Here is a 27,098-nt window from a genome sequence, read left to right on the forward strand (position 1 = left end):
ACCGTCTTTATTATGGATACTGGTTAAATTTTCTTTGTCTATTTTGACTCTCCCAGGATTCAGTATCAAGTTCATGTTTCTATCAGAGTGGCAATATTTTGGGGGGGGATTTTTAAATTAATTTTTATAATTATAACATTTTTTGACAGTACATATGTATAAGTAATTTTTTTTTACAACATTATCCCTTGTATTCCCTTCTGTTCCGAGTTTTTCCCCTCCTTCCCTCCACCCCCTCCCCTAGATGGCAGGCAGTCCCATACATATTAAATATCTTATAGTATATCCTAGGTACAATATATATGTGACCGAATTTTATTGTTGTTGTTGTTGTTGTTGCAAAGGAAGATTGTATTCGGAAGCTAAAAATAATCTGGGAAGAAAAACAAACAAAAAATAATAATAATAATGCTCACAGTTTACACTCATTTCCCAGTGTTCCTTTTCTGGATGTAGCTGATTCTGTCCATCATTGATCAATTAGAATTGGATTAGCTCTTCTCTATGTTGAAGATATGAGTGGCAATATTTTTACTTTTCCTATTTTTGCCAACAACTTTTATATTAATTGTCCTTTAAATTATAATTCAACAATTGATATATTAGTTGTTTTTAAAATTTTAATTCACATCTTTTTTCCTTTGAGAGCAAATCTATGGCATTTCATTTTTTTCTAAGATTGGGTTGAGTCCTCTACTGCCTGTTCTGTCATTCGGGGTTTTTATATTTATCTATTTATCCGTTTAAATTGTTGATTTTGTTGGCATAAAATTGGGTGAAATAATTTCTACCTATTCTATTCATTTCTTCTTCATTGGTTGTAAATTCAGCTTTTTTCGTTTAGTTTTTGATCATTGGTTGTCTTTTTTCTTTTCTTAGGTCATTAGCTAATGATTTATCAGCATTTATTCTAAAACAGAGGTTTTGGTTTTATTTATTAATGCCGTACTTCTGTTTCAGTGTGTGATTGTAACTTTCTGAATTTTTCAGTTGCATTGACCTAATAGTTGATGGGTTCTTTCTTTTATTGATTTGAGTATATTTAAAAGCATAGAGGGAGTGAGGGGTGGCAGTAGACAGAATACTGGTTGTAGAGTCAACAAGACCTGAATTCAGATCTTGTTTCAGACCCTGTAATCATGGGCAAGTCACTTACTCTATGTGCCTCAGTTTCCTCAACTGTAAAAATAGAGATAATAATAGCATCTATCTCCCAGGGTGGTTATGAAAACCAAGTGAGATTAGATTTATAAAGTGCTTAGCACAAATTCTAGCATATAATAGGTGCTTAACTATTGTTTACTCCACTATCAAATTTTTTTAGACCTGGAAGGGATGTTAGAGGGACTCCAGTCCTATCCCCTCATTGGCATCTGGGTAAACTGAGACCTATCAGGGATTAAATAACTTTCTCCTATTCACATACTAGAAAGCATTAGAGATGAAATCTAAACCCAGCCCTTCTATTCTCAGTCCAAAGTTCCTTGATTTCCCTGATATCACAGTACCAATCACTATTACTCATGACTTCCTGGAATACCTGTGATTTTCTTTAATAAATAAACCAGGGAGATGCGGAGAAGCTGGTCTAACCTCTGACATTTAATAGCTGGGTGATCTTGGCCATGTCAATCTCTCTCTGAACCTCAGGTTCTTCCTCTAAAAAGAAATGATGTTAGCACTTACCTCATAGGGCTGCTCTGAGGCTCCAATGACATAACATAGGGAGATTCCACAAAGATGTCAGCTATTGTTACTTCCTTCCCTGCTCTTTCTCTTCACCCCCAGTTTCCAATACCAGTGTCTTAATGGAAGCTTAAAATGCTGTGCCCTTGTTAGCAAGGAAGTTCACGAGGTGACTGTCTCTGTGGAAATGGGAAAGACAAGGCGAATGTTCCATGTTCCAGGATTCTTTCTCCTGAGGATTGAACAGCAAGGCCACCATCACTGCTTTGGGGGCTTCAGCTCGGTTTCTCATTGCTACATACCCTGAGCAATTAAGTCAAAGGACCGTGTTAATGGGAGGACTCAGATCCTTGCTGAGAGACTCTACTTATTATTTATAGATTGGCTTTCAGCTGGACTCTTAGGTGAAGGATATAAAGCATTTGGTAAATGTTAATGTCCCACATAAGTTTAAGCTATTACTATGATCGTTGTCATAAATATAATATATTGAATAATGGCCTTCTCTCTGCCTTTCCATAAGCTATCCTGCATGTCTGGAAAGTGGGTCTTGCTCCTGTAAGCTTCTTAGATCCCTAATTTCTCTCAAAGCCCAGTTCAGGGTCCTGCACAAGGGCCCTTCCTGATGCTGTGGCCTCGGGTGCCCTCTCCTACTCTCATGACCTCAGGTTTCACTCTCCTCCCCTTCCCTACAACTGTTATAAAACTACTCTTCCATCAGTACTCAATCATAGAGCCTGTCTGCCCACCCCTAGCTGGGCCTTTTCTTTCTCTCAATTTCCTCCTCTTGCTAGCTTTTCATTAAAATGCCTAAGCCCTTCCTGTGAGCCAGGCATTTTGCTGGGCACTGGAGATAAAAAGATAAAAGTGAAAGGGTTCCCGTTGTCAAGGACTTTATATTTCATGGGGAAACCCCGCCATATGCCCAGAGATATAAATGTGCAAAGTACTAATGGAAGAATTTGGAGCAGGGGCTCTGGAAAGTGGGGGAGTCAAGGACTGTGTGTAGGACCTAAAATCCATGTGATTCAAAGGAAATTCAGGATCTTAGAGATGTAGATGAAGGAATGAGATTTTGGCATGGGGAAGTAGCTGTGCCAAAGAGGGAAATTGAATTATTTGTTCAGTAGAGCAAGTGTAGGGTGTGTGATAATCCAGGAAAGGAGATCAGAGCCCCATTGTGGAGACTTTGGTCAAGGAGGCCATGGGACGTCACTCCCAGCTCAATCCAAGGAAGATGGATTTGGCAGCAGTCCTGTGGACATGCACGGGGGTGGGGAGAAGTTGGAGACCCAAGCTTGTTATAATCCAGATGTGATGTGATCAGGACCAGTAGGAGTGTGGAAGAGGGGGTGTAGTCAAAATACTGCAGAGGTGAAATCAACCAGAGATGCTGCAGAGGTGAAATCAACCAGAGATACTAGAGGTGAAATCTACCAGAGATTAGGCAACTAGTGATGCTCAGAAGTGAAATCTACAAGGAATACTGCAGAGGAAGAAATCAGCAGGAGATGCTGCAGAGGTGAAATCTACCAGGGATGCTGCAGAGGTGAAATCTGCAAGAGATGCTGCAGGGGTGAAATCTACCAGGTATTAGACAACTAGTGATGCTGCAGAGGAAGAAATCAGCAAGAGATGCTGCAGAGGTGAAGTCTGCCAGGGATGCTGCAGAGGTGAAATCTACCAGGGATGCTGCAGAGGTGAAATTTACCAGGGATGCTGCTAAGAGTGAAATCTGACAAGTTTTGATTCGTGAAAGACAGAGAGGAATCTGGCCTGATTCCAAGATTGTAAACCTTTGGGACTGGAAAGAGGGAGACGCCCTCAACAGTGATAGGGAAGATGGGAAGAGGAGCTACAGGGGAAGGATGATGAGTTCTGTTTGGGGGAGAGGAACTGTGGAAATTTTGAAGAGGGACGAGAAGATTTGGGAGGAGCCTCGGTGGAGAGGGAGAGTGGGAGCTGATAAGGGAAGTATAGAAAGTTTTCCTGGCAGCAGTGAGGGCCCAGTTGTAGTGAACCCAGTCAGAATTACATGATTTTCTCCACCCGCATTCAAAAGTGTATGTGTAAGAACAAAGACAAAGAATCCCAGGCTGAGGCTTGTCAGGATGTAATCATAGGGAGGGGCTGGGGGAGGAGATGACAAGAGAGGACAGTGTAGAGGGGAACTGATTCACCAAGAAGTCAGGATGGGGAGAAGAGGAGAGAGTAGCTAGTGCAGATGAGACCAAGAATTGAGGGGTCAGGGGATTAGAGGTCATGGTATGAGTGACTTTGGTAAGGGAGAGCAGAGGGAGAAATGGAAAAGCAGTAGGTTTATGGGAGCATAAAGGGACTTGAGAATTCTTGAACGTGGAGGTGGTACATGTAATAGCAAGATCATGGGTGTGACCCCTATTGGGTGTGACCCAGGAGATGTAGAGGAGGAACTCATGGGAGGGGAGTAGGTTAAGGAATTGAGTGGCTGGGGTGTTTGAGAGAGAGTCCCTATGTATGCTGAAAGAAATTGTGAGCCAGATACCGAACTCACTGGGGGAAAGGGAGTGACTGGGGGATCTATAGACAGCAGATACCAGGATTTTAATGGGATGGTAAATATGAATATGAAGTTACTGAATTAATGGAAGTAACGGGAGAACCTGGCAGGGGCAATGGAAGAGTTCAGGGTATTTCCTGCCTCACCTGGTGAACTCATGAGTTCATATTTAGCCATACTTAGAAAGGGTGGCCAAGGAGGCTGTCATCAGGAGAAGCTCAATAGATATCCCTATCTCTGTGATCCTGGGCTAGTCACCTAACCTCTGTCTGCCTCAGTTTCCTCATCTGTAAAATGGAGATGATAATAGCACCTCCCTCCCTGGGTTGTTGTGAGGATCCAGTGTGACAATACTTGCAAAGTGCTTTACAAACTTTAAAATGCTCTAGAAAGGCCTGTTTTCACTAGCTCAGCCTTAAAAGGGAGAGAAATGGGATCTAGCTTTTCTCTGTCATGGGTGGGGGCATTGGCAGCAGTGACCCATCTCTCCCACGCCTCAGAGCCAGGTCCCTCCAAATGGGGATCATTTTTGAGGGGAGGTCTCCCTCTAGTGGCTGCTGCACAGACAGCACCGGGCCTCCTTCCATGGCGTGGTCAGCTCCTGAATTTAAAATCAAGGATTCCCAAATGAAATTCCTCCATGGAATCTGGGCCTGGAAGAAAGCACCGAAGCTCCTCATTTATCTCCAGAGTGTTTATCTGTAATGAATGTAATAAGTAATGGCTCTCTCCCTCCCTCTCTTCTTCTTCCTTCTCCCTCTCTTCCTCCTCCTTCTCTCCATCTCCTCCTCTTCCTTCCTGTCCTGGTCCTTCCCCCTTTCCCATGCCTCTTTATCATTCTCCTTTCTCTCCTTCTTCCTCACTCTCTCTTCCTTCTCCCTTTCTTCCTCTTTCTCCTCTCCCCTCTCTTTCTCTCCCTCCCATCCCCTCTCCTTCCCTCCTCCCATTGTTCCTCCTTTCCTCTTCCTTCCCTTCTCCCTTCCCCCTCTCCTTTTTCCTCCCCCTCTCCTCCTTCCATCTTCTCCTTTCCCCTCTCCCCTCCCTTCATCCCTTCTCCCTTCTCCTCTCCTCCCTTCATCCCTTCTTCCTCCCTTTGCCCTCCCCCTCTTGTCCCTCCTCCTCTTCCTCCGTCAGTGCTGGTGTGGGCCGCTCAGGCACCTTCATTGTCATCGACGCCATCATAGACATGATGCACTCTGAGCAGAAGGTCGACGTCTTCGAGTTCGTCTCCAGGATCCGTAACCAGCGGCCTCAGATGGTTCAGACCGATGTAAGTGACCGGCTTTGCTGCAGAATTTTCCCTTCTGACCCGTCTCACATGGGCCATTGGGCCCAGAATGAAGCCCGTGTGGCCGATAGATTCAGACCAAAGCCTCCCCTCCATCTGGAGAATGTGGGGCTGGACTGTACAAGGCTCAGGCCATGATCGTGGCCCTCTCAGGGGAGAGGCGGGGGGCTCCAGATGCTGAATGCTGCCTACCCGGTCAGCTCTCATTTCGAAGTGGTTTTTCTTTGTGAGTTAGGGGCCAGAAATTGCGAAGTGTCTGTGGTCTACAAAAACAAAACATGGAGACGAAATTAAGAAAAAAACAAACTGTTGGGGTTCACCTGGTCTGCTTTCCAAGCATGGGCCCTGAATTACACGAGCATCTTGTTCTGTGGAGAAGCACTGCTTGGTCTTCAGCTTCCCCTCCTTGGCCTCCCCCCCCCACTTCCTTTTCAGAAGGATGGCAGGCTGGGCCAGGGGGCCTGCTACACCCGCTCTGCTCACTTTGACCCTGTCTCCCTCGTCTCCCCCCCTCCCCAGATGCAGTACACGTTCATCTACCAAGCCTTACTAGAATACTACCTCTACGGGGACACCGAGCTGGACGTGGCCTCCCTGGAGAAGCACCTCCAGTCCCTCCACAGCCCCACGGCGCCCTTGGACAAAATCGGCCTGGAGGAGGAGTTCAGGGTGAGTGCTAACAGGAGCTGGGGCCTCCCGGGCATGTTTCTGGGCCAGAGAAGCAGCTTAGAAATGAGGAACGTTTCCAAAAAGGCACAAAAGCAAATTCAAAAAGGGACAGATACTGTGGGAGGAGGGTCAGCCCTGGGGGCAACACAGGAAATGCAGAGGTCGCCAACACCCCTGTCCCCCTGAGCTGTGGGAGCAAGAGGTGAGCCGGCCATGACTGAATGGGAAAAGGGCTGGGCAGCACAAGGAGCAGCGCAGCCGCTTGGGCCAGGCTCAGTTTTGGGTCGGGCTCATCTTCCTCATCTGCAAGATGGCGAGAACTTCCCTATGTCCTTCTCACCAGGGTCCATGTAATGCAGTCGTTCCACACACCTCAAGGCACTCTCAGGGGCCACCCTTAGTATGAGGGAGTGTTTCCAGACAGTGATAGAGAGACGAATGGATGGATGGAGGGGTGGGTGAGTGGGTAGGCGGGCAGATGGATGAGTGGGTGGGTATATGGATGGATGGATGGATGTTGAGTGTGAGTGAGTGGGTAAGTGGATGGATGGGTATATAGAGGGATGGATGGATGGATGGATGGATGGGTTGATATGTCAGGGAGTGAGTAGGTGGATGGGTGGATTGATGGGCAGATGGGTAGATGGATGAATGAGGGGTGTGGATGAAGGTGCCCAGGTCATGTTCCTTGCTATTTTCTGAAGCCAGGGAGTTGAAGTGACCCCTCCTGGGTCTGCTCTTCCAAGGGCCACCATGATGTCTTGCACAGAGGAATCCAGGGACCTCCCAACATAACTGCACTTCTCTATATTCCCAACTGCAGAAATTGACAAACGTTCGAATAATGAAAGAAAACATGAGAACGGGCAACTTGCCGGCAAACATGAAGAAAGCGCGCGTCATCCAGATCATTCCATGTAAGGCAGCCCCCACGTAGTGAAAGGCTCCCTGGGGTTCCATTAGACATAGCCCAATGAGAAGATTCAGAGCCCTCCAATCAGAGCTTGACAGGTTCTGCTGGAAGCTGGGAGTTTCTCCAGATTAGCTACGTGAACTTCTAGCCTGGTCGATGAGGGCCTCAGGCCCCAATTATAACAGCGTCAGGCATCTGGAGGAGGAACCCTGCGGGTCATCCTCAGTCCCTACGAGCTCACCCTCATCAGCAGTTGTTGGGGAAACATCCCTTGCAGATCTGGTCCTGTACCCCTGGCATCCTGGGGCTCGATCTGAATGTCATTCTTCCACTCAGCCCCCAGGGAGCTCAGTCTCTAATCAAGGAGAGGAGACATAGCAAAGGGGCTGGTCAGAATCTGGCTTCACATTATATTATGGAAATGGGCTTGGCAGGAGGGAGCCACTGCTGGCTGTTGAGCAGAAGAGGCTCCAGGGAGAAAGACCCTCTGGAAAGGGATGGGGGGAAGAGTGATGAGGCTGGGGCCAATCTGAGAGGCGTCGCAGGGGAAGCTGATGTCATATTAGAATCTGGCAATAACAGACCCACATGCAATGAAATCCAGAGAGAAAACTTTCTCCTTTTTCCTTTTTTTTTTTTTTTTTGTAGATGACTTCAACCGAGTGATTCTGTCGATGAAAAGGGGCCAAGAATACACCGACTACATCAACGCCTCCTTCATAGACGTAAGTGTGCCCTGGTACGTTGTCTGGAGATTCACCCCGTCTTCAGAGGAAATGCTTGTGTGCCACAAGCACTTATTAAGCACTTACTGTATGCTCTTAATCTCTGTATAGACAAAGGCAAGGACGGTGCTTGGCCCTGGGCCTCTGGGCCAGGCACAAGAGGAACAGAGCCTGCTCTTAGAGCACTTACTTTCTTTTGGGGAGAAACAATAAATGTTTACAGATAAATGTATGTTTAGTAACATTTGTGGGAGGTTCTTAGTCAGCAGGCTCATGGGATTGGTATCTTCAGGCATGGACAGTGTTCATCTTGGTGACCCTGGGCAGGTCACTTAACCCCAGTTGCCTCAGCAAAAAACAAACCAAAAAAGTACTCATCTTGGCTGAAAAAACTGAGGTAAGTTTAGAAAGGATAGTTGGTACCAAATCATACTGGGCCTTGAATGCCAGGAAAGAAGTTCAGATGTCACTTGATGGGCAGCACAGATCCACCAAAGGCTTTGACTGGTCCAGATCATGACGTGAGCCTGGCTTCGATGGAGGACCTGGGAGTCCGTCCTGGGCAGGCGCCGGTAGAAGAACGGGAAGGCTTGAGGATTGCTCCTTGGATTGTGGGTCCCAACATGTGTTTGAGGAAGGCCCCTGCTGACCCTTGGCGGCTCATGAAGACCCTCCCTGAGACTTTCAGCAACTGGATGAACAGCTGCAATACTTTTCCCTTTGTTATGAGCCCTACCAACTGCTGACCTCAAAAGAGCCTTTTGCAGGGATGAGGGATGCCCAGGGACCTGGGCTGGGCAGAAGTGCCATTGTGCATTGTTTAGAGGCAATCTCCAGAAGAGTCAGAAGTTTACAAACCCCCATCATAAAGGGGCTGGGAGTCAGATTTATCAAGAAAACCAAAGAAGATATGGAGACCATTAGGAAATATAAAACAGATAATTTTATTTTATGAAATTTAAAAGATTTTGCATAAACAAAACCAGTGCAACCAAAATTATAAAGAAAGCAGCAAACTAGAAGGAAATTTTCAACACCTATCTCTGATAAAGACCTCATTTCTCACATACAGAGAAAGCAAAGTCAAATTTATAAACATACAAATCATTCCCCAAATTGATAGATGGTCAAAAAATATAAATAGGCAGTTTTCAGACAAAGAAATGAAAATCAGCTATAATCATGAAAAAAAATTATCTAAGTTATTATCGATCAGAGAATTGCAAATTAGAACAACTCTGAAGTACCTCCTCACACCTATCAAAATGGTTAATATGACAAAAACAGAAAAGGAGGGGATGAGGGAAAATTGGGACACCAATATATTGTTGATAAAATTGTGAACTGATCCCAACCTTTTTGGAGAGCAATTTAGAATTATGCCCAAAGGGTTCATACTTTGGTCCAGCAATTCTATTGCTAGGCCTTTATCCCAAAGATATCCAAAAAGGGAAAAGGATCTATTTGTAAAAACAAAAAAAAAATTATAGCGGCTCTTCTTGTGATGATTAAGAATTGGAAATTAAAGGGATGCCCATCATTTGGGGAGTGGCTGAAGAAGCTGTGGTCTGTAATTGTGATGGAATAATATTGTGCTATAAGAAAGGACACGCAGGATGATTTCAGAAAAACCTGGAAAGACTGACATGGACTGATGCATAGTAGTGAGGACAACCAGGAGGATATTGTACACTGTAATAGCTATATTGTTTAATGAAGAACTATGAAGGAATGATTTAGTTGTTTTCAGCAGTACAGTGATCCAAGATAATCCCAAAGGACTCATGATAAGGCATACTCTCTGCTTCTAGAGAAAGAATTGATATTGATTGAATATAGATTAAAGCATTCTGGTTTTCATTTTCTTTAATTTTTATTCTTTTATCAGTCTTTTTGTACAAAATGATAACATAGAAATGTTTTATATGATTGCTCATATTTCTATCTGATTGCTTAGTGTTTCAGGGAGGGGGAAGGATTAAAAAAAAACCTCAAAAATGTAAAATGTTTAAAAATTGGGAAAAAGAAAAAATAAATGAGCTGAGAGAATGCCCTGACACTAAAAGGTTTGAAGCGGACAAATCGTTTTGTGTAATATCCGGGCTAGCTTTCTGGTCTGAGATTGAGCTTGAGCATACACTCACCCGAGTCTGCCTCCAGTCTTGATCTTAGTGGAGGAGTAAAGGAGCCACCAGGATGGTCAAAGATGGAGTGTGCCTTTTCCAGTCCTTCTCAGCCTTTATATACCTTAGTACAATGACATCATCATTACAATTACTGATTATGTGTGAACTAGAAAACCATTACATAACCATACTAAGTATTAAATATATGTATACTAGAGGACCATCATCTCATCAATCACACGGAGTTAACACCTTGTTTCAAGTACACTTCTCCAGAGTTCCGGCCCTCTACAATTTTGTCTGAGGGAGTCACCTCCTGGCCCTGCTAGGGTCTGGAAGAGCATGCTCCCCCCTCCCCCCCAAATTGGACTTTTGATGCTCACTGGAGCCCAAAGGAGTGGCTCAGAATCAAACTGTCCCCTTCTGTTTCCAGGGCTATCGGCAGAAGGACTATTTCATCGCCACGCAAGGACCGCTTCCGCACACGGTGGAAGACTTCTGGAGGATGGTGTGGGAGTGGAAATGTCACACAATCGTGATGCTGACCGAGGTCCAAGAGAGGGAGCAGGTGGGGAGCCGGCCCTCCCAGTGGCCCCATCTCCTTGGGCACCGGGGAGCTACCCCAGAGAGAGCTTTTCTCACAGACAGTTTTCAATACTCCACTCTCCCCTTAAGTTGCCTTGTAATTATTCTATAAATGTACACACTGAGAGCATCCTCAACTTTAAAAGAAAGGAAGCTTGCCGAGGGCAGGGGGCTGAGAGCTTGGGTAAATGTTGACTATGAACCCGATTGTGAATACTTTGGGCTCCATGGAACTGTTCGGGATAACAAAGCCCTCTTTTAGGGCCCTCCAAGACCTTCTGTTTGGGCCGTCTCTCAGCGCTGCCCATTTTTGTTTGCCAATGTCACCAGCTGCAGGGAAAATGTTATTCCTTCCCATTACGTAAGATCATAAAACCATGGAGATGAATGTGTGTGTCTGTCTGCCCAGTGGCCATGTCACTCCAGAAACTAAATGAATTCAAAGTCTCTGGAGCTGTTCCTGAAATGTTCTTAGAATTTGCAGGAAAAGAGTGACTGGGAGTCTTTGTTTTTTATTTTGATCTCCTAGGAAAAATGCTTTCAGTATTGGCCAGCAGATGGCTCTGTGACTTACGGGGAGATCAATATTGAACTCAAGAGCGACACCGTGTCAGAGGCCATCAGCGTGCGAGATTTCTTGGTTACTTTTAATCAGGTATGGGATGCTGTCATTTTTCCCCCTCTAAGGTGGAGGGTGAAAATTGCTGATTGAAACTTGATGACCCTGAGAGTTGCAGGAGCAATGAATACGGGCTGGCTTTTTAATTAAGCAGGAATGTGCCTCCATAGTAATTCATTCCTCTGGGTATAAGGGGAGGGAAGCCTGATGGGCAGCACAGTGTAGTGTCTTGGTCTGCTTCTTAGTGGAGTCCCTGGAGTAGAGAACCATCAACGATTAGGGGGGTCTCTGGGGGCCGTCCGGGAGAAGTTATCCAAAGAGGAATTCTAAAATCAAGGGAATGTGCCCTGGGGATTAGCATTGCCCTTTGGGCATAGTTCCAAATTACTCTCCTGAATGGTTGGATCCTTTCTCCATCAATACTGCATTAGTGTTTCACTTTTCCTCCAACCTTTTTCTGTCATGTTAACCAATCTGAGAGGTGGGAGGGTTAGGTCTCCTCAGCATCCCTCGCATACAAATGGGGAACTGGGCGCAGAAATGGGGGAGTGAGCTGAAATCTGAACAGCTGTGGTCTCTGGTGCTCTCACCAAGAGGCTGGTCCTTTTCAGAGTGAGAGGAATGGTCATCCAGGTCCATCCTCGGGCGATCTCCTCAATGCTCCTCTCCCCAGCTCACCCCCAGCAGCCCTTCATTCTCCCTCCTTGGAGTTTGCAGCCTTCTTAGTTCCCATTCCCTTTAGTTTCCACAAAAGAGATCTGAGCTGGAGAGTGACCCCTCGGCAGAGTGGACCTTAGGGCACATGCTTAATAAAGGCTTGTAGATTGGATGGAAAGCAGAGCCTGAAAATAAAACATCCAGACTCCTAACTGATCGTGCTGCGCCTCTCCCCATAGGAGAAGAAAAGCAGACTGGTGAGACAGTTCCACTTTCATGGCTGGCCTGAGATCGGGATCCCCGCCGAAGGGAAAGGTATGATCGACCTCATCGCCGCTGTCCAGAAGCAGCAGCAGCAGACGGGCAACCACCCCATCACTGTGCATTGCAGGTAAGGTTCCTCTGTGGGCCTTCCTGAGTGGGCCATGCTGGATGGCAATGGGGAGCAAACCTAGGAGATCCAAGTGAGGGCAATGCTTGTTCTGTGTCATGGGGCTTACAGTGGGGAAAGCATTTTACAACCCTTGAAGCACAACCGAAATGTGAGTTATTATTAGGTGCAAACAGAGAGATTGAGGTTGAAGAAAAAGAAAAAAAAAAAGATAAATAACAGCAGGTGTTGATTTACAGCCTCCATATTTCTCACTCTGGATGCTGATGGCATTTCCATCCAGAGCTTATTGGGAAACTGCCTCAGATCACTGAAATGTTGAGAAATCCAAGTCAGTCAGAGCCGGTCATTGCACAGACTTGCTGTTACAGTGTATACTGTTCTCCTGGTTCTGCTGGTTTCCCTCAGCATCAGTTCACGTAAATCTTTCCAGGCTTTCCTAAAATCAGCTTGTTCATCGTTTTTTAATAGAACAATAATATTCCGCTAGCTTCATCTAACTTATTCGGCCATTCCCCGATGGATGGGATTCTGCTCACTTTCCAATTCTTGGCCACTTTAAGAAGAGCTGCTACAAACATTCTTGCACCTGTCTGTCTTTTTGTGTGTTTTATGGTCCCTTTGGGACACAGACCAGTACAGGCCCTGCCGGATCAAAGGGGATGCCGGGTGATAACCCTCTGGGCAGAGTTCCAAATCGCTCTCCAGAATGGTTTCTCCTGGGATACTGCAAAGTGTTTCACTTTTCCCACATCCCTCCGACCTTTATCACTCTCTCTTCCTGTCATCTTAACCCATCTGAGAGGTGGGAGGCTGCACCCCAGAGCCGGCTTCATTTGCATTTCTCTAATAATATTTAGAGCATTTTTTCCAATGGCTATAGATAGCTTTAATTTCATCTGAAAATTGTCCATTCATATTCTCTGACCATTTATTAATTGGGGAACGGCTTGTATAAATTTGACTCTGTTCTTTATAGAGTTTAGAAGTGAGGCCTTTACCAGAAACGCTGGCCAGAGCGAGGTTTTTCCCAACTCTCTGCTTCCCTTCTCCTCGTGGCTGCATTGGCTTTGTTTGGGCAAAGACTTTTTGACTCGGTGTAATCAAAGTTGTCCGTTTTTCGTCCTGTTCTTAATTTCTTCTTTGGCCACAAACTCCTCCCTTTTCCTGTCAGCTCTCCCTGGCCTCCCCATTTCCCCCTGGATGCCTGAATCTCTCCCTTCTGAGCTCGTTTTGGCGCGGGGTAAGACCCGGGCGGTTTCTGACTAGATCCGCCACTTTTCCCAGGAAGTTTTGAGAAGCAGCGAGTCCTCCTCCTCCCGGCTCGGGGTTCCCGAACATGGGCTCCTCGGGGCACTGAGGCTGCCCGTGGGTCCCCGCTCTGGGTCCCGGGCAGCCTCGGGGACGCTGGTTTATCACCAGTTTCAGGTCCCGCCGGGCCACCGTCCTTTGATTTTTTCCCATTAATTCCCTGGATATTCCGGACCTTTTGTTCTACAGACGATTTTAGTGTCATTTCATGGAACTAGAAAAAACCTCACAAGACCCGTCAGGGTCACAGGGGCCGGGCCGGGTTGCGGCGGCGGGCCCCGTGGGCCGGACCGGTTCTGTAGCCGCTTGGACGCCTCCTCCCGGGCCCGGCTTTCTCGTCCGAGGGTCTGTGGCCCCGAAGGCCGAGCGCCCCCGTCCCCCGCAGCGGGAGGGAAGATGGAGGGCGGCCTAAAGGCCCGGGCCCTCCCCAGTTCTGAAGGGGAGCATCTTAGCGGTTTTTGTTTCCACTCAGGAATCTCAGCAACTTCATCTCCTCCCGCCGTCGTGGCTCCCTATTTAGAAGCCGCTGCCCCCCCTCCCCTCCCCCGCTTCCCGGATGTTTGTATCCCTGTGTGAAACTAACTCGGTTATTTTGATCAATTTCTGGCTGCTGTTCCCCGGCAGCCCAGGAGGGGGCGCACAAAACTCGAGTTTCCCTTCGGGCTCCGGGCCCATTTCCAGTGACTTTTGAAGGAAGATCCCGGGGAGAGGGTCAGTCCCCCCCCCCCGCCCCCGGGCAGGCGGGATGCCCCCTCCCCGCCCCCCCCCAGGGAAGCCTCGAGCAGTCAGGGTGAGAGCCCACAGAGCTGGGTCAGGGCACGCCTCCCTCTGGAAGCGAGTCCCGGGGCTGCTTGGGGGCGGCCCGCCGCAGGCTTAGGCCCTTTCTTAAAATCATGTCCTTAAAGGGCATGAAACAAAATGCGAAGGCTGCAAGTTCTGTGCAAATGCACTTATCAAATCCTGGAGAAAAAACCTCCCGGGTGGTCCCTGAGCCCAGCGCGGGGATGGGAATGGCTGAAGTCAGATGTCCCTCCCCCTCCCCCACTCCAGGCCGCCCCTCCCCTCCCCCACTGCCCCCCCCTCTCCCCATCCTAACTGTCCCGGGCCCTCTCCTCCCAGGGGTCACCACTCCCGCCCCACCCCCGAAACCTGACTCAGAAGTGGGTTGAGGCCGTTTTCCGCGTTGCCCTGGGCACAGTGGCTGGCACAGGAGCGAGCCCCCTGGCACTCCTGTGTTCCGCTTCTGTGGAGGCAGACATGGGGGGGGGTCCCAGGGTTTAATAGAAGATTAAGTAGAAAATACAGGGAATCTGGAGGAAGCACGGAGAAGGGAAGTGAGAGAGAGCAGCGCGTTTCTGACGCACGGGAGGCTGCCAATAAGTGCTCGAGTTTTCTTTTTTTTCCTTGAAATTTTTCTCAGTTGACAAAAATCGGTCTTTTCTCACTTCGGTCCCTTCCAAGTTAAAAAAGGAGAAGAAATCCTTTATAACAAATATCCAGAGTCGAGTAAAACAAAAGCCCACGCGGAGAAGCGCTTGGGGTGGGGGGGGCCGTTTGCAGGGCCTTCCGGACCCTCCTGCCATCCAGCGGGACCCGGTCAGCGAGCACCAGGGTCCGTGGAGAGCGAGGCCCCGACCAGGCTGAGGGATGCACGGGAGTGACGTCGGCCGTTCGGAGCATCCTCCGGCCCCTCCGGCGGGGGGGTCTGAGAAGGCGGCCCTGCCCAGAGCCTGGGCCGTCCCTGCCCGCGCCGGCGGAGCATCCCCGTGGCGGGCGCCCCCCAGCGTGTCCCTCTCTCCTCCACAGCGCCGGAGCGGGGCGCACAGGTACGTTCATCGCGCTCAGCAACATCCTGGAGCGAGTGAAAGCCGAGGGCCTCTTGGACGTCTTTCAGGCCGTGAAGAGCTTGCGGCTGCAGCGGCCACACATGGTGCAAACCTTGGTAGGCTCTGGGGTCCACGTGGGGTTCGGCGGGGTGGGGGGGGAGGGGAGGCCGTCTCCCGCCACTGCCGGCTTGGGTGCCCTGGCTGATCTTGGCCAATAAGCATCAAGAGCAAGGTACTGAGCTGGACTCTGGAGATAGAAGGATAAAAATCCCTGCCCTCAAGGAGCTTCCCTGCTCCCGGGCCGGGAGGGCAATGCCAGCACAGCGAGGAAGTAGTGACCTATTTAGGGGTTGGATGGCTAAGCCCTGGAGGAGTCAAGAAAGGCCCCTGTAGCTAGGGGCCCTGGGCCTCAAAGGGGAAGGGGGCAGGAGGTGCGAGAGCTTCCCCACAGGACCCCTTCAGATCAGGGAGAATCAGGAAAAGAGGCTTTTCTTGGGCTTGAGAAATGACTCCATGAAGAACTAGCCCCTGCCCGGCTACTGAGAAGGATCAGGACCTTCCTCCTCCTTGACTCAGGAGCAGCCTGGTTTCAAGCCGCAGCTGAACCTTTTAAACAGTTTGCCAGGACAGAGCAACTGTTCTCTCCACATCTCTTCATTTTGACCCACTTTTCTTGGTTTTCCCAAAGTAACACAGCTGCTTGCCCTACTCTCCCCCCTCCCTCTCAGCTCCCTTAGCTTTGGGATCCTCTTTCAGGACCCTCCTGAACCCTTTCTCCCAGCACCTCCTGCTCGCTGGGCCGAGAACATAGAAGCCTGTCTCTGACACAAGAAGCCTCAGGATTGCTTGTTCACTGCCAGCCAACCTTAAAAACAACTCAGATTTGCATCTTTAAACATTATGGTTTTGAAGCAGTTGACTTGTATCTACTAAGGCTGTTGTTTGTAATTTTGGGATTATAAAATTTTAATATAACTATTAATTTATAAAAAAATTAATTATACAAGCTTAAAAGGCCCTTTTGGGAGGGCATCCCCAAAATGTGCTAATCGAGTCTAAAATTCAAAAAATTTTTTTTTTGGAGGCTGGGGTTAAGTGACTTGCCCAGGGTCACACAGCTAGGAAGTGTTAAGTGTCTGAAGCCAGATTTGAACTCGGGTCCTCCTCCTGATTTCAAGGCTGTTGCTCTAGCCACCTAGCTGCCCCCAATTTTTCAACCTGAAAAGACTACTCTGCTTTCTTTGTTTTGTTATTCATTTTTTTGTTCTTTCAGCATATATTTATTGAGCCCCTTCTCCCTGGCCTATCTGACATAAAAGATTCCTTGAGCAATATTTATACATTTTACTCAGCTTTCAACAAAACAAAAAACAAAACAGGCCAGGACTGAAAGGATAGAACTCTGTAGACAAAAATAGACCAGTATTTTTAGGCAAATTGGCAGGATTTTTACATGCTGTTCCATACTAATCATAATCAACTAGCTGTTCTTCTGTCTTTTTTTTTTTTTTTTTTTTAGGAACAGTATGAATTCTGCTATAAAGTGGTACAAGATTTCATCGATATATTTTCTGATTATGCTAACTTCAAATGAAGATTCTTGCCTTAAATTTTTTTTTAATTTAATGGTCAGTACAAATGTTTGTAAATCTTGTTAATTTATTTCATAGTTGACATTAATATTGTTTCTAATTCCTGTGTATATATTTTGTTACACTTTAAAATATCACTCTGCTCTAAAAGGTAGAAATTAAACTTAATAGCATCATTTTTTTTTTAAAATTGACATAACATGTTAAGTAAAATTATGTTCTACACACATGTATATATTGCTCAGCCGAAGGCAGTCGTATTTTCCCTCGTCAGCAGCTTAATAGTGCATTTCATTTCAAAGGTCGAGTAGCTCAGAAATTTGTATGGCTTATTTCTGATGCTGAAACAATAATTTCCATCACTGGTCAAACAGTTCAGGCAGGTTTTCTGAACGCCACCAGACATGAAAGCCCTGGCCATCCCCCTCTTCTAGGCCGTCACCTCCAAGTCTGGTTCACTCAGAGGGTTTTTAAAGTCTGCTATTTTAATCTGCATATTTCATCTTCATTTTTAAAAAATTATGTACCATTTCAAAACCTGGATCCAGGTCTGGAGCATAGGATAATCAGTTTGGATACACACATAGTAGGCATGTATGTGTGTATGTGCTTTGGCCAGGGCTGTCTCTGTGGGCCCCCAGCTCCGTACCTGTTGGGTGGGCCTTTGGAGTCCGCACCTTGCCTCTAAGAAGCACCTCAAAAACCTCCCCATTGTTCAGGCCTGCCTCCAATTCAGGGACCCCGGAGACGCCTTGGCCCAAGCTCTGTCACAAACTGTCCCTGAAGGATGCCCAAAGCAACCTCGCCCCCTCTACCCCCCCCAGCAGAAAACACCCCATGAGTTCCCCAAGTGTCATTCCAGATTTTCCCATGAGCCAGAAAGTCTTCGAAGCAGAGTGCTTAAGTGGAAATCTTCAGAGAAATGGAAATAATTCTCCTTCAGATTCTCTGGAAAACACTTCAGTGTGAAAACTGTCCTGTGTAAAGAACTTAATTTTTATTTTAACACTTTTAAAGTCTGTCTAGATTTGTATGATCTTTTTAAAAGTATCTCTTAAGGTTAAAACAGAGATGAGGAAATCCTCCCGCACAAGTAGTTTGTTTGGGGATTGTGATACCACTGAAACCTTATGTACCAGAGGAAGATCAATCCTTCCACAGAACAGGACCGCCATAGAGGACAGAAGGTGGAAGAGGAGGATTTAATTTAAGGATCTTAAGACAGATATATGAGCACAAAAAAAAAATAAATAATAATCCCATTTGATCTAACTTATTGCACCCGCTGGACCCACTGGATGAAAAGTCTCACCGAGAAGTCAGATGGTCACAGAGCTGGACCGTTCTGGTCTGACCGAACTATTCTGACCCGACAGAACCGTTCTGGTCCGACAGAACTACTCTGGCCCATGCAGGAAGACTTTTTGGACTCAGAATCGCTCCAGTTGGTAAGAGAAGGCACAAGTACATGTCTCACCTCTCCTTGAGAGAATATGGGGTCCCCAGCTGGAGGGATCCACAGCCCAGTCTGGGACCCTGCCTTGTACGGCCCGTGGGCGTCTGGGCAGTGCTGGACCTTGTCAGCATGCCCTGAATGTCTCCAGTGATGGGAGGACGCATCCCGAGGGACAACGGGGATGTTTGCCTGGCTACAGAAGAAGAAAGCAAAAGGCTAAAAATCTGCTGCAGCCATGCAGGTTTCATGGGAGCAGAAGCCGGGCTAGAGATTCTCTCCTCTGGCCTTCTCACTTTTTAGAGGAGGAGACTGAGGGTCTGAGAAGTCAGGGAACTGCCCACGCCCTGTAGGGAGTAAGTACCAGAGCGTGGATTTGAATCCCGGTCTTCTACCTACAAATCTGGTAACAATATTGATGCATTGGAGCATCTTCAAGGCAAATCCAAGTGCTGTGCTCTGGGTTTTTTAAATCTTAAATCGATCCTGGTTACTTGCCTGGATTCTGGTTCTTGAGCGCCCTTCCTTGCTCGGAGCTGACAGCTCCAATCAGGAAATACTGTGCTAGCCCCAAATTACAGAAGAGGAAACTGAGACCCATGGAGGGAAAGTGACTTGGCCAAAGGGATACGGGAAGCCCCCTGCCTACCCTTCTCTTGGGCCAGTCTGCCACTGTGTGATCTCCGAAGGATGGAGACTTGATCTCCCCACTGTTTTCTTTTTTCCACATCAACCCAATAAATAAATTCAAACTTTCCACAGCAGAGAAGGTCCAGGATCCCCTGCCCCCTTTTAGGAGTAGAGCTTGACAAGCCCAGAGCTCTGGGCCTTGCCCTGTGGGCCCCACATTGATGGCGGCCCCCACTTCCATCCCCTCGGTGTGACCTGGCAGAAGACCCTCGTCCATCATGTCCCCCCCGATCGCCGCCGGGTCCGATGCTCCTAAAATAAATGGGAGAGAACGATCCGGAGAGACGCGTCCTCCTGGTCAGAGAGAGCCGGCCCTGGTGGGCCCGCAGCCTCCTGCTGACGAGGTTCCTCTGTTGCATGTAACTATTAAAATGCCAAATAATGATGAGAAGGCCCCTTCTGATCTGTATGCTTTCTTGGTCACCGTGTGACCGCCTGAGCTCTTTCCTTCCTGTGTTACATTAATGATGAATGCAGATCGTGCTTTCAAAAGGTATTTTTATGTGTTTCTAAGGACTTTTCCAAATGAGCCTGACACTTATGTTTCAGCATTTTGAGACATTTCCACGTTTCCTTTTTTTAAAAATGCAAGATTATGGAGACTTTTTGGTTGAACTAAATCGTATTTAATTTATGCACAGTCTTTATAATGTATGTATGTATGTATGTATGTACGATGCCGTCTCAGCCATCACGCCTTTTTTGATTTCCCTTATAATTTGATCTGGCTCTGTTTCTCATGCCAGGGAATGTTGCTGAATTCTTTGTATATGCAAATTGCAAGATCTAATACATTGGGAGGGAAAGAGCAATCTTCCCTCGCCTTTTCAGCCTGCATTTTGGTCTTCCGATCTCTTTATTTCCTCTCCGGGCTGTACCTGTGTCAGTGGTAACTGAAAATTCATTATGGTGATAAGTTATTGGTACTTTGTAAAGTCTGGGTCATTCACCCAGAGAGCAGAGCGAGGGCCCGGCCACACTTCACGGAGGAGCAGGGCGCGTGTCCCCGTGAGGAGACATTGGCCAGTCGGTCCCCGGCCGGCTTGTCCACAGCAGGACTCCCCAGCAGCCAGCGCTTAATGGCCGAGCAGGATTTTATCAGCCTTCCCTCCCCCAGTGGTAGCCATGGGCCTGGCTCACCAGAGGGCACCAGCTGGCTCACTAACGGGCAAACGGGGTGCCCGCTCGGAAGAAAATGCTGCCCAGGAGGCGGGCCCAGAAAATGCCCCCATCTAGTCTGCCTTTTTAAAATTAATATTTTAAACACATTTCTCCTCTTGAATTGAGAAACCCCCAAACCCACTCAGGGCTGGGTAAATTCCTCCCAACCCCCTCCTCCATGTCGGGGCAGAAGGACCCCCTGTGTCCTGCTCTGCCATAGTCACCCTGTACCTAAGAGCTTCTCCCGCTCCCCGGGCCATCCTGCAGAGGACAAGACTTATTTCCTTCACAGGCTGAGGTCAGTGTGATGGCCGGTCGTCCAGAGCCTGTTGGGAGTGATCCTTCTGCTTTGTGGAGGGCAGCGTGCTTCCTGACCCGGCCCAATCCCTCTCCAAAAAGAAAGCCATTAAAGGAATAATCTTGTGCTACCTAGAAAAAAAGATGATGTGGAAAAAAAAAAAAAAAGCCCTAAAATGAGATCAGCCCATGTTCGAAACTGAAAACAGGCAGGGTCCCTGGATCGTCCGGAGCCTGGAGGCCTCTGAGAAGAGCGTATTACAGTGTGACGAATTGGGAGAGAGCCTCTCCAGTATTGGGGTTCCCCAACAATACACAGGTTGGCTCCTGCTAAGCCCCCTGCCAGGGGGGTATGCCTGAGCCAGGGGGTTACTCAGGGACCTCTGATTCCCCACACATGGGATTCCGTGTCCAAAGCCTCCCAGGGCTGCTTCCTCCCAGATCTGGAAGCAAGGGCCCATCCCCGAGCACCATCTCAGGCGGTGGCAGGCCCCCAGGGGTGCAGCCTATGAGACCCAGAAGGGGGAGCTGCCTCCTCTGGAGGAGAATGTCCGGCCCAGGTCCTGATCATTCTTTGTGTCCTGAACGCTCTTGGCAGCTTGGGGAAGTCTTCTCAGGGGCATGTTTTTAAGATATAAAAGCAAATGCAGAGGCTTTCAAAGGAAATCCATAATGGGAAATCATTACCAGACTCCCCATGGTTCAGACCAAAGATGGAGGAAATCACATCCTGTGTCCCTGTCAGATAAAAGACGGAGGAAATCAGATCCCATGTCCCGTCAGACTAAAGATGGAGGGAAGCAGATCTCATATCCCTGACAAACCAAAAATGGAGGGAATCAGATCCCATGTCCTGTCAGATAAAAGATGGAGGGAATCAGATCCCATGTCCTGTCAGATAAAAGATGGAGGGAATCAGATTCCATGTCCTGTCAGATAAAAGACGGAGGAAATCAGATCCCATGTCCTGTCAGACTAAAGATGGAGGGAAGCAGATCTCATATCCCTGAAAAACCAAAAATGGAGGGAATCAGATTCCGTGTCCTGTCAGATAAAAGATGGAGGGAATCAGATTCCGTGTCCCTGTGTCCCTGTAAGCTCTCTCACAGGACCCACTCCCTCCATCTCCTGTCTGCACAAAGGAGTCATGATGCAGGAGGAGCCAGTGGGTGGGATTTGCTCCCCCAGTCCCACACCTTCGCCCCTTCATTTCTCACGTCCCAGCCTCTGCCAACTCTCTGCCCCCACAGAGGTCAAGTTTTGTGGGTCTCCTCAGACCAACCCGGGATGGCTGGTGGGGAGGGGGGGCCTTTAACCCCCTTGTTGCTTGACTGCTTTCAGGGTCTGAATCGGATGGGAGTCAACAAGCATATTTATTCTGACGAAAGGGGGGGGGCTTCAGTGCTTACTATTTGTGCTTCCCCTGTGTCCTGCAATCTCCCCCCCCCCCAAACTATCATCTTAACTAATTAATGAAGCTGAAGACCTCTGGGCCTGCCCAGTCACACTGCAGCTGATCTTTATGGTTCCCTCCCCCATTGGAAGAGAGTGCCTCAACAACAGAGAGAAACCCTCTGGCTCTTTCTGTTGCTTAGGAGGATGCTGGGCAGCCCTTCCCCACTTTTCCTTCCTGCCTTTTAAGTCTCACTCCCACTTTGTTAGGGCTCCATTCTTATGGAAAGCCCGCTCTTAACACCTTGGTTCTGGGTCTTAGGGAGATGGACTGATCTGCTGACTTTTAAGGGGAATACAGGAAGCAGGTTAAGGATGGCTTCTTATTCCACATTCTTCACACTGCCTCTTCTCAACTTCTAAAGAGGCTTGATCTCATTTAGGACGTTGTTTTAAAATGATGAGGAATTCCACATAACCTTTTTTCTTTTCAAAAAAATGTTTTCACATAAATATATATTTTTTTCCTAAATAGCTCAAGATTATTCCTTTAAGCATCAAACCTTTAAAAATCCCATGTGGACAGATGTCCTTGAGAAATGCATCCCCTTCCCTGTCTTAATAACAGCTCACATTTCCTTTTTGTTTTTTAGGTTATATTTGTGTTTTTATTTTCCCCCAGTTACATTTAAAACAACGTTTTTTACATTTTTTTAAACTTTGAGTTCCAGATTCTCTCCCTTATCCCCATTCCCAGCCTCATTAAGAAAGCTCATATGAAGTTCTGCAAAACATTTCCATAAAAGTCATGTTGTGAAAGAGAACAGGTCTCTCATCCTGAAAAAAACTCAGGAAAAATAAAGTTAAAGAGAGAGGAAGGGAGGAAGAGAGGGAGAGAGAAAGAGAGAGAGAGAGAGAGAGAGAGAGAGAGAGAGAGAGAGAGAGAGAGAGAGAGAGAGAGAGAGAGAGAGAGAGAGAGAGAGAGAGAGAGAAAGAAAGAGAAAGAGAGGGAGAGAGAAAGAGAGAGAGAGAGACAGAGAGACAGAGAGACAGAGAGACAGACAGAGAGAGAGAGAGAGAGAGAGAGAAAGAGAAAGAGAGGGAGAGAGAAAGAGAGAGAGAGAGACAGAGAGACAGAGAGACAGAGAGACAGAGAGACAGACAGAGAGAGAGAGAGAGAGAAAGAGAAAGAGAGGGAGAGAGAGAGAGAGAGAGAGAGAGAGAGAGAGAGAGAGAGAGAGAGAGAGAGAGAGAGAGAGAGAGAGAGAGAGAGAGAGAGAGAGAGAGAGAGAGAGACAGACAGACAGACAGAAAATCTGCATTCAGACACAACCAGGTCTGAGTACAGACAGCGTTTTTCATCCTAAATCCTGCTGGGAATAGCAGAGTCATTCCCAGCTGACCATCCCACGGCTTTGCTGTCACTGTGTCCACAGTACATTTCGCTTTAAGCTCATGCAGGACTTCCCAGGTTTTTTCGAGCGCATCCCGCTCATCATTTCCCATAGAACAACAGTACCCCGTCATCATCCCATAGTCCAGTTTATTCGGCCATTCCTCAGTTGAGGAGACGCAGTTTCTGATTCTTTGCTCTGAGAAGGGAACAGCTCACATTGTGGTTTTTTAAGGTTTTCAGTTTTTAAGGCATGTAAAGCACTTTATGAGCATCATTTCATTAACTTAACAATAATCCTGTGGGGTAGATCAGTGTATTTTCATTTTACAGAAAAGGAAACTGAGGTTAAGTGACATACTCAGGGTCACACCACTAGGAAGAATCCAGGTAAAATTTGAACTCAGGTCTTCTTAAGACTAATGCTCTGTACACTCTGCTAGGCCTTTTATCACTACATATAGCCCTGAAAGTAGAGTTTTCTTAATAAAACCAACTCAGTAACCATTTGGTAAATGACTACCAAAGCCAAAAAGAAAAGGCATGTTGCCTCTACTTAGGGAGCTTATGCCGGGCGTTCTGGGGGCCAAAGTTAAGTGCCATGGCAGCATTGAGAAGGGGCTGTGTGTGAGGGATCAGGCGTGAAGGGGAGCCCCAGCCCTGAGCCTTGAGGGAAGAGGGAGATTCTGAAATAGGAAAATGAAGAGGAAGAGACATTCTGATCAGGAGGGGCACAAGGAGGGACATGGGAGATGTCAGGAGCAGCTGGGGGTCCACTCTGGACCAAGGATCATCATTAGGGAGTTATCCTGTTTTGCCAGGTCACAGAGATACTCTCACAGTCCCTGCTGGAGGCGGGGAAGGCTGTCACGGCCCCATTCTAATTCTGAATTTCAGATTGTTTCCCCCTAATCTCCCTTCAAGTTTGCCAGTCAGCCTTCTCTTTTCCATATTGATTGTGGGTTTAGCCAGGCCCCCTCCCATAATTTGCAACCTCTAATCTGCTTTGAGCTCAAATTTCAGATAACCCCCTGATTAGAATTGTGAATTAAATGGGATCATAGGATTTGGAACCTGGAGGGCTTTGCCTTGTCACTTCCAGATGAGACCCAACCCGGGAGCCCAGTGCTATTATCAAAGTCTTAGGATCCCAAATGCTCAGATCCCCAGACCGCTTTACCAGTGACGGACGCAGCTTGGGGCAACTCCTTCCCACTTCCAAGCTCACGGTGTGCCTTAGAAGCACATGGCAAGGTGGACAAGCAGGGTCCCCCGGGGTCTCATTTCCAGAAAAAATTATAGAAACAGAAACAGCCACCCAGTGATGGGGAAAATAGCCAGGGCGTTGCCCAGGGGAGCCTGCCCTAAGAAAGGCTCATCTAAGAGCTCTGGGTGAGGAGGGAGAACAGGCCCTCAGACAAAGGTTCGGGGCCTAGAGGTGAAAGGTCATGCTGGGCAAGCCAAAGGTCAGAGCAGCTGTCTGGTGGCCCTGAGCTGTTCAGGCCATGCCCAAGTCTGGTCACAGAAACTGATATGAAAGGCAAGAGAAAGCCAGGGGGCAGCTTGTGGTGCTCAACAGGGTCTCCCTCCAGAATCATCAGCCCTGCTTTTATGTAGCTCCTGCTCTATATGCAGGGGAAATAACCAATATTGTGAATAATCTTAGTTTGCCCTAATTGCTGTAGGAACAATAATATCTGCCCAAACTGGCCCCTCACAAGAGGCATTATGGGAGTCAAATGAGACATTACTGTTACTACCACTGCTGTTACTATTGTTACTACTCCTGCTGCTGCTATTAATACTGCTGCTGCTACTGTTACTACCACTGCTGTGACTATTGTTACTACTCCAGCTGCTGCTGCTGCTGCTGCTGCTATTAATACTGCTGCTGCTACTGTTACTATTATACTGCTACTTCTGCTGCTGCTGCTTCTATTACTGTTACTGCTGCTGCTACTGTTACTACCACTGCTGTTACTATTGTTACTACTCCTGCTGCTGCTATTAATATTGCTACTGCTACTGTTACTATTACTGCTACTCCTGCTGCTGCTGATGCTACTACCATTATTTCTCTAACTTTGCTGCTTTTAAGAGCAATACAGACATGATAATATAATCCCGTGTTTTGGTTTTACCAAACAGAATTATCCCATGAAACGAGCTGGCTTGGGCTTTGTGCATTAAACAGCAGAGCCTGAGACTGAAATTCTAAGAAGTCTTATAAATGAGTGAAAACCCAACCTCTGCTCGGGCCGAGGACCTCGCTCATCTGGGGCTTGCTTTCTTTCAGTAGCTGGGGGCAATATTCAATGTCCGAGGATACATGGAGAATTTTATGCTTTATTTTTATTTTTAAGAATGAAAGGGGGCGAAACCTTGCTCATGCTCGATTCAGAATGAATTTCGGTATGCAAAAATTATTTCGTTATGACTACAGCTGAAACTAATATAATTCTTGCCTGAAGAGTGACTTGCTGTTGAGACTTTGCTGGACACCAAACCTGCCCATTCTGCCCTGATCTCACGCTGTTCCTCTCCAGTGGGTTTCGGGGATTGTGACAATCCTTGTAAACTGGTAAATGTGAAGGGGCAGGTCAGTTCTCCCAGAGCCTCCACAGCTGTGGATCATAACAGCTGAAGGAGTTTCGGGGCAGCCTTTGCTGACACAGCTGTTGCTTGTGGACTGGGAGTGAGATAAATTGGAGGCAGAGGGAAGAGGGGAGAAGTCAGACAAAGCAATGGCCTCTCAGTGGGGAGGTCAGAGGACAGCAATGGCTTCTCAGTCTCCTTGCATCATCCTCTCACAAGAAGAGATCCGTTCTGGTGGATCTCCAGCAGCCACTGGCAGGTGGCTCCCGTGGATTCCAACATATGGCGCCTGCCAACAGGTAAACAGTGGTAATGACTGCTTGCTGTTTTATTGCTTCTCAGACTAACCCAGTCTTAGAGATGGAAGCCTGGAAACTAGGTTTGTAGAACGTCACTTGACTCGCATAATTGCAAAATGATGATGATTAGTGATGGTTCTATCCAAAAAAGGTTAGTTGGACAGTTTAGGACACTCATCTTTAAAACTAAGAGCATTTTCTTTAAAGCAGGCACTCCTTAAATGGGTGAAAAAAATAAATAAAACAAACAGCTGTTAAGAACACATATATAAATAGCTCCACCATGACAAAAGCAGACATTCCCATCTCAAGGATCTAGGATTTTCTTAAGGTGGGCACTCCCTCCCACCAACATCAACCATAACCTCTGTGTCTCTCTACAACTGAGTTGGGAAACTTCAAGAATTGGTTTAGCTCAAAATTTCAACTGCTTATGGCTTGCCAGGGCTATTTATTGTTGAAAGCCCAAGATTATTTCTCAAATGTGATCCAACCCATATTCTTCTTGCCCAATCGGAAGCCTAACTACTGTTGTTGTTGGGTGGTTGTTGAATGACCAACTAACTTAATGAGCTCACTAACCATGATCAATGTCAGGTGGTATCATTTTCATTTACTTTTTTCCACCCAATAACAATTCTTAATCCAATTTTATTTTTTCAAAGTTGACATCAATCATTGAATAAGAGTACAGAACCCAGCACACAGTAGGCACTTCGTGAGTCTTGAATGTAGATCCTAATCCTGGTCATCTCTATCGGGTCATGGGAACTTTTCACCCTTGAGCCTGCCTTTACCACTTGGTCAAAGTCCTTTACCTCCAGTCTGCCTGGAGCCAATATTTATGCTGAATGGCAAGGTTTCTGGCCTGCTTTTGAGGCCAGAGTGTGG

The 27,098-nt window shown here is 47.3% G+C and overlaps 1 protein-coding gene across 4 annotated transcripts in view; it reads left to right on the plus strand.

Moving 5' to 3' along the window:
- The window catches only part of PTPRE (protein tyrosine phosphatase receptor type E), a 147,562-nt gene extending 127,655 nt beyond the window's left edge, over positions 1 to 19,907 (plus strand). For 2 of the 4 annotated variants that reach the window (XM_074297162.1, XM_074297164.1), the window contains 10 exons: positions 5,360 to 5,495; positions 6,033 to 6,182; positions 7,006 to 7,099; positions 7,744 to 7,820; positions 10,380 to 10,514; positions 11,061 to 11,186; positions 12,047 to 12,198; positions 15,316 to 15,451; positions 16,855 to 17,556; positions 17,617 to 19,907. In XM_074297162.1, the coding sequence (XP_074153263.1) occupies positions 5,360 to 5,495; positions 6,033 to 6,182; positions 7,006 to 7,099; positions 7,744 to 7,820; positions 10,380 to 10,514; positions 11,061 to 11,186; positions 12,047 to 12,198; positions 15,316 to 15,451; positions 16,855 to 16,929 (1,081 nt within the window). In that variant the 3' untranslated portion in view covers positions 16,930 to 17,556; positions 17,617 to 19,907. Of the gene's footprint in view, positions 1 to 5,359; positions 5,496 to 6,032; positions 6,183 to 7,005; positions 7,100 to 7,743; positions 7,821 to 10,379; positions 10,515 to 11,060; positions 11,187 to 12,046; positions 12,199 to 15,315; positions 15,452 to 16,854; positions 17,557 to 17,616 lie in introns of those variants that run through there. The other 2 variants (XM_074297165.1, XM_074297163.1) reach the window with 2 other exon arrangements.
- The last annotated feature ends 7,191 nt before the right edge of the window (positions 19,908 to 27,098 follow it).

Source organism: Sminthopsis crassicaudata, chromosome 2 (assembly GCF_048593235.1).
Source record: "Sminthopsis crassicaudata isolate SCR6 chromosome 2, ASM4859323v1, whole genome shotgun sequence".
Classification (NCBI taxonomy): Eukaryota; Metazoa; Chordata; class Mammalia; order Dasyuromorphia; family Dasyuridae; genus Sminthopsis; species Sminthopsis crassicaudata.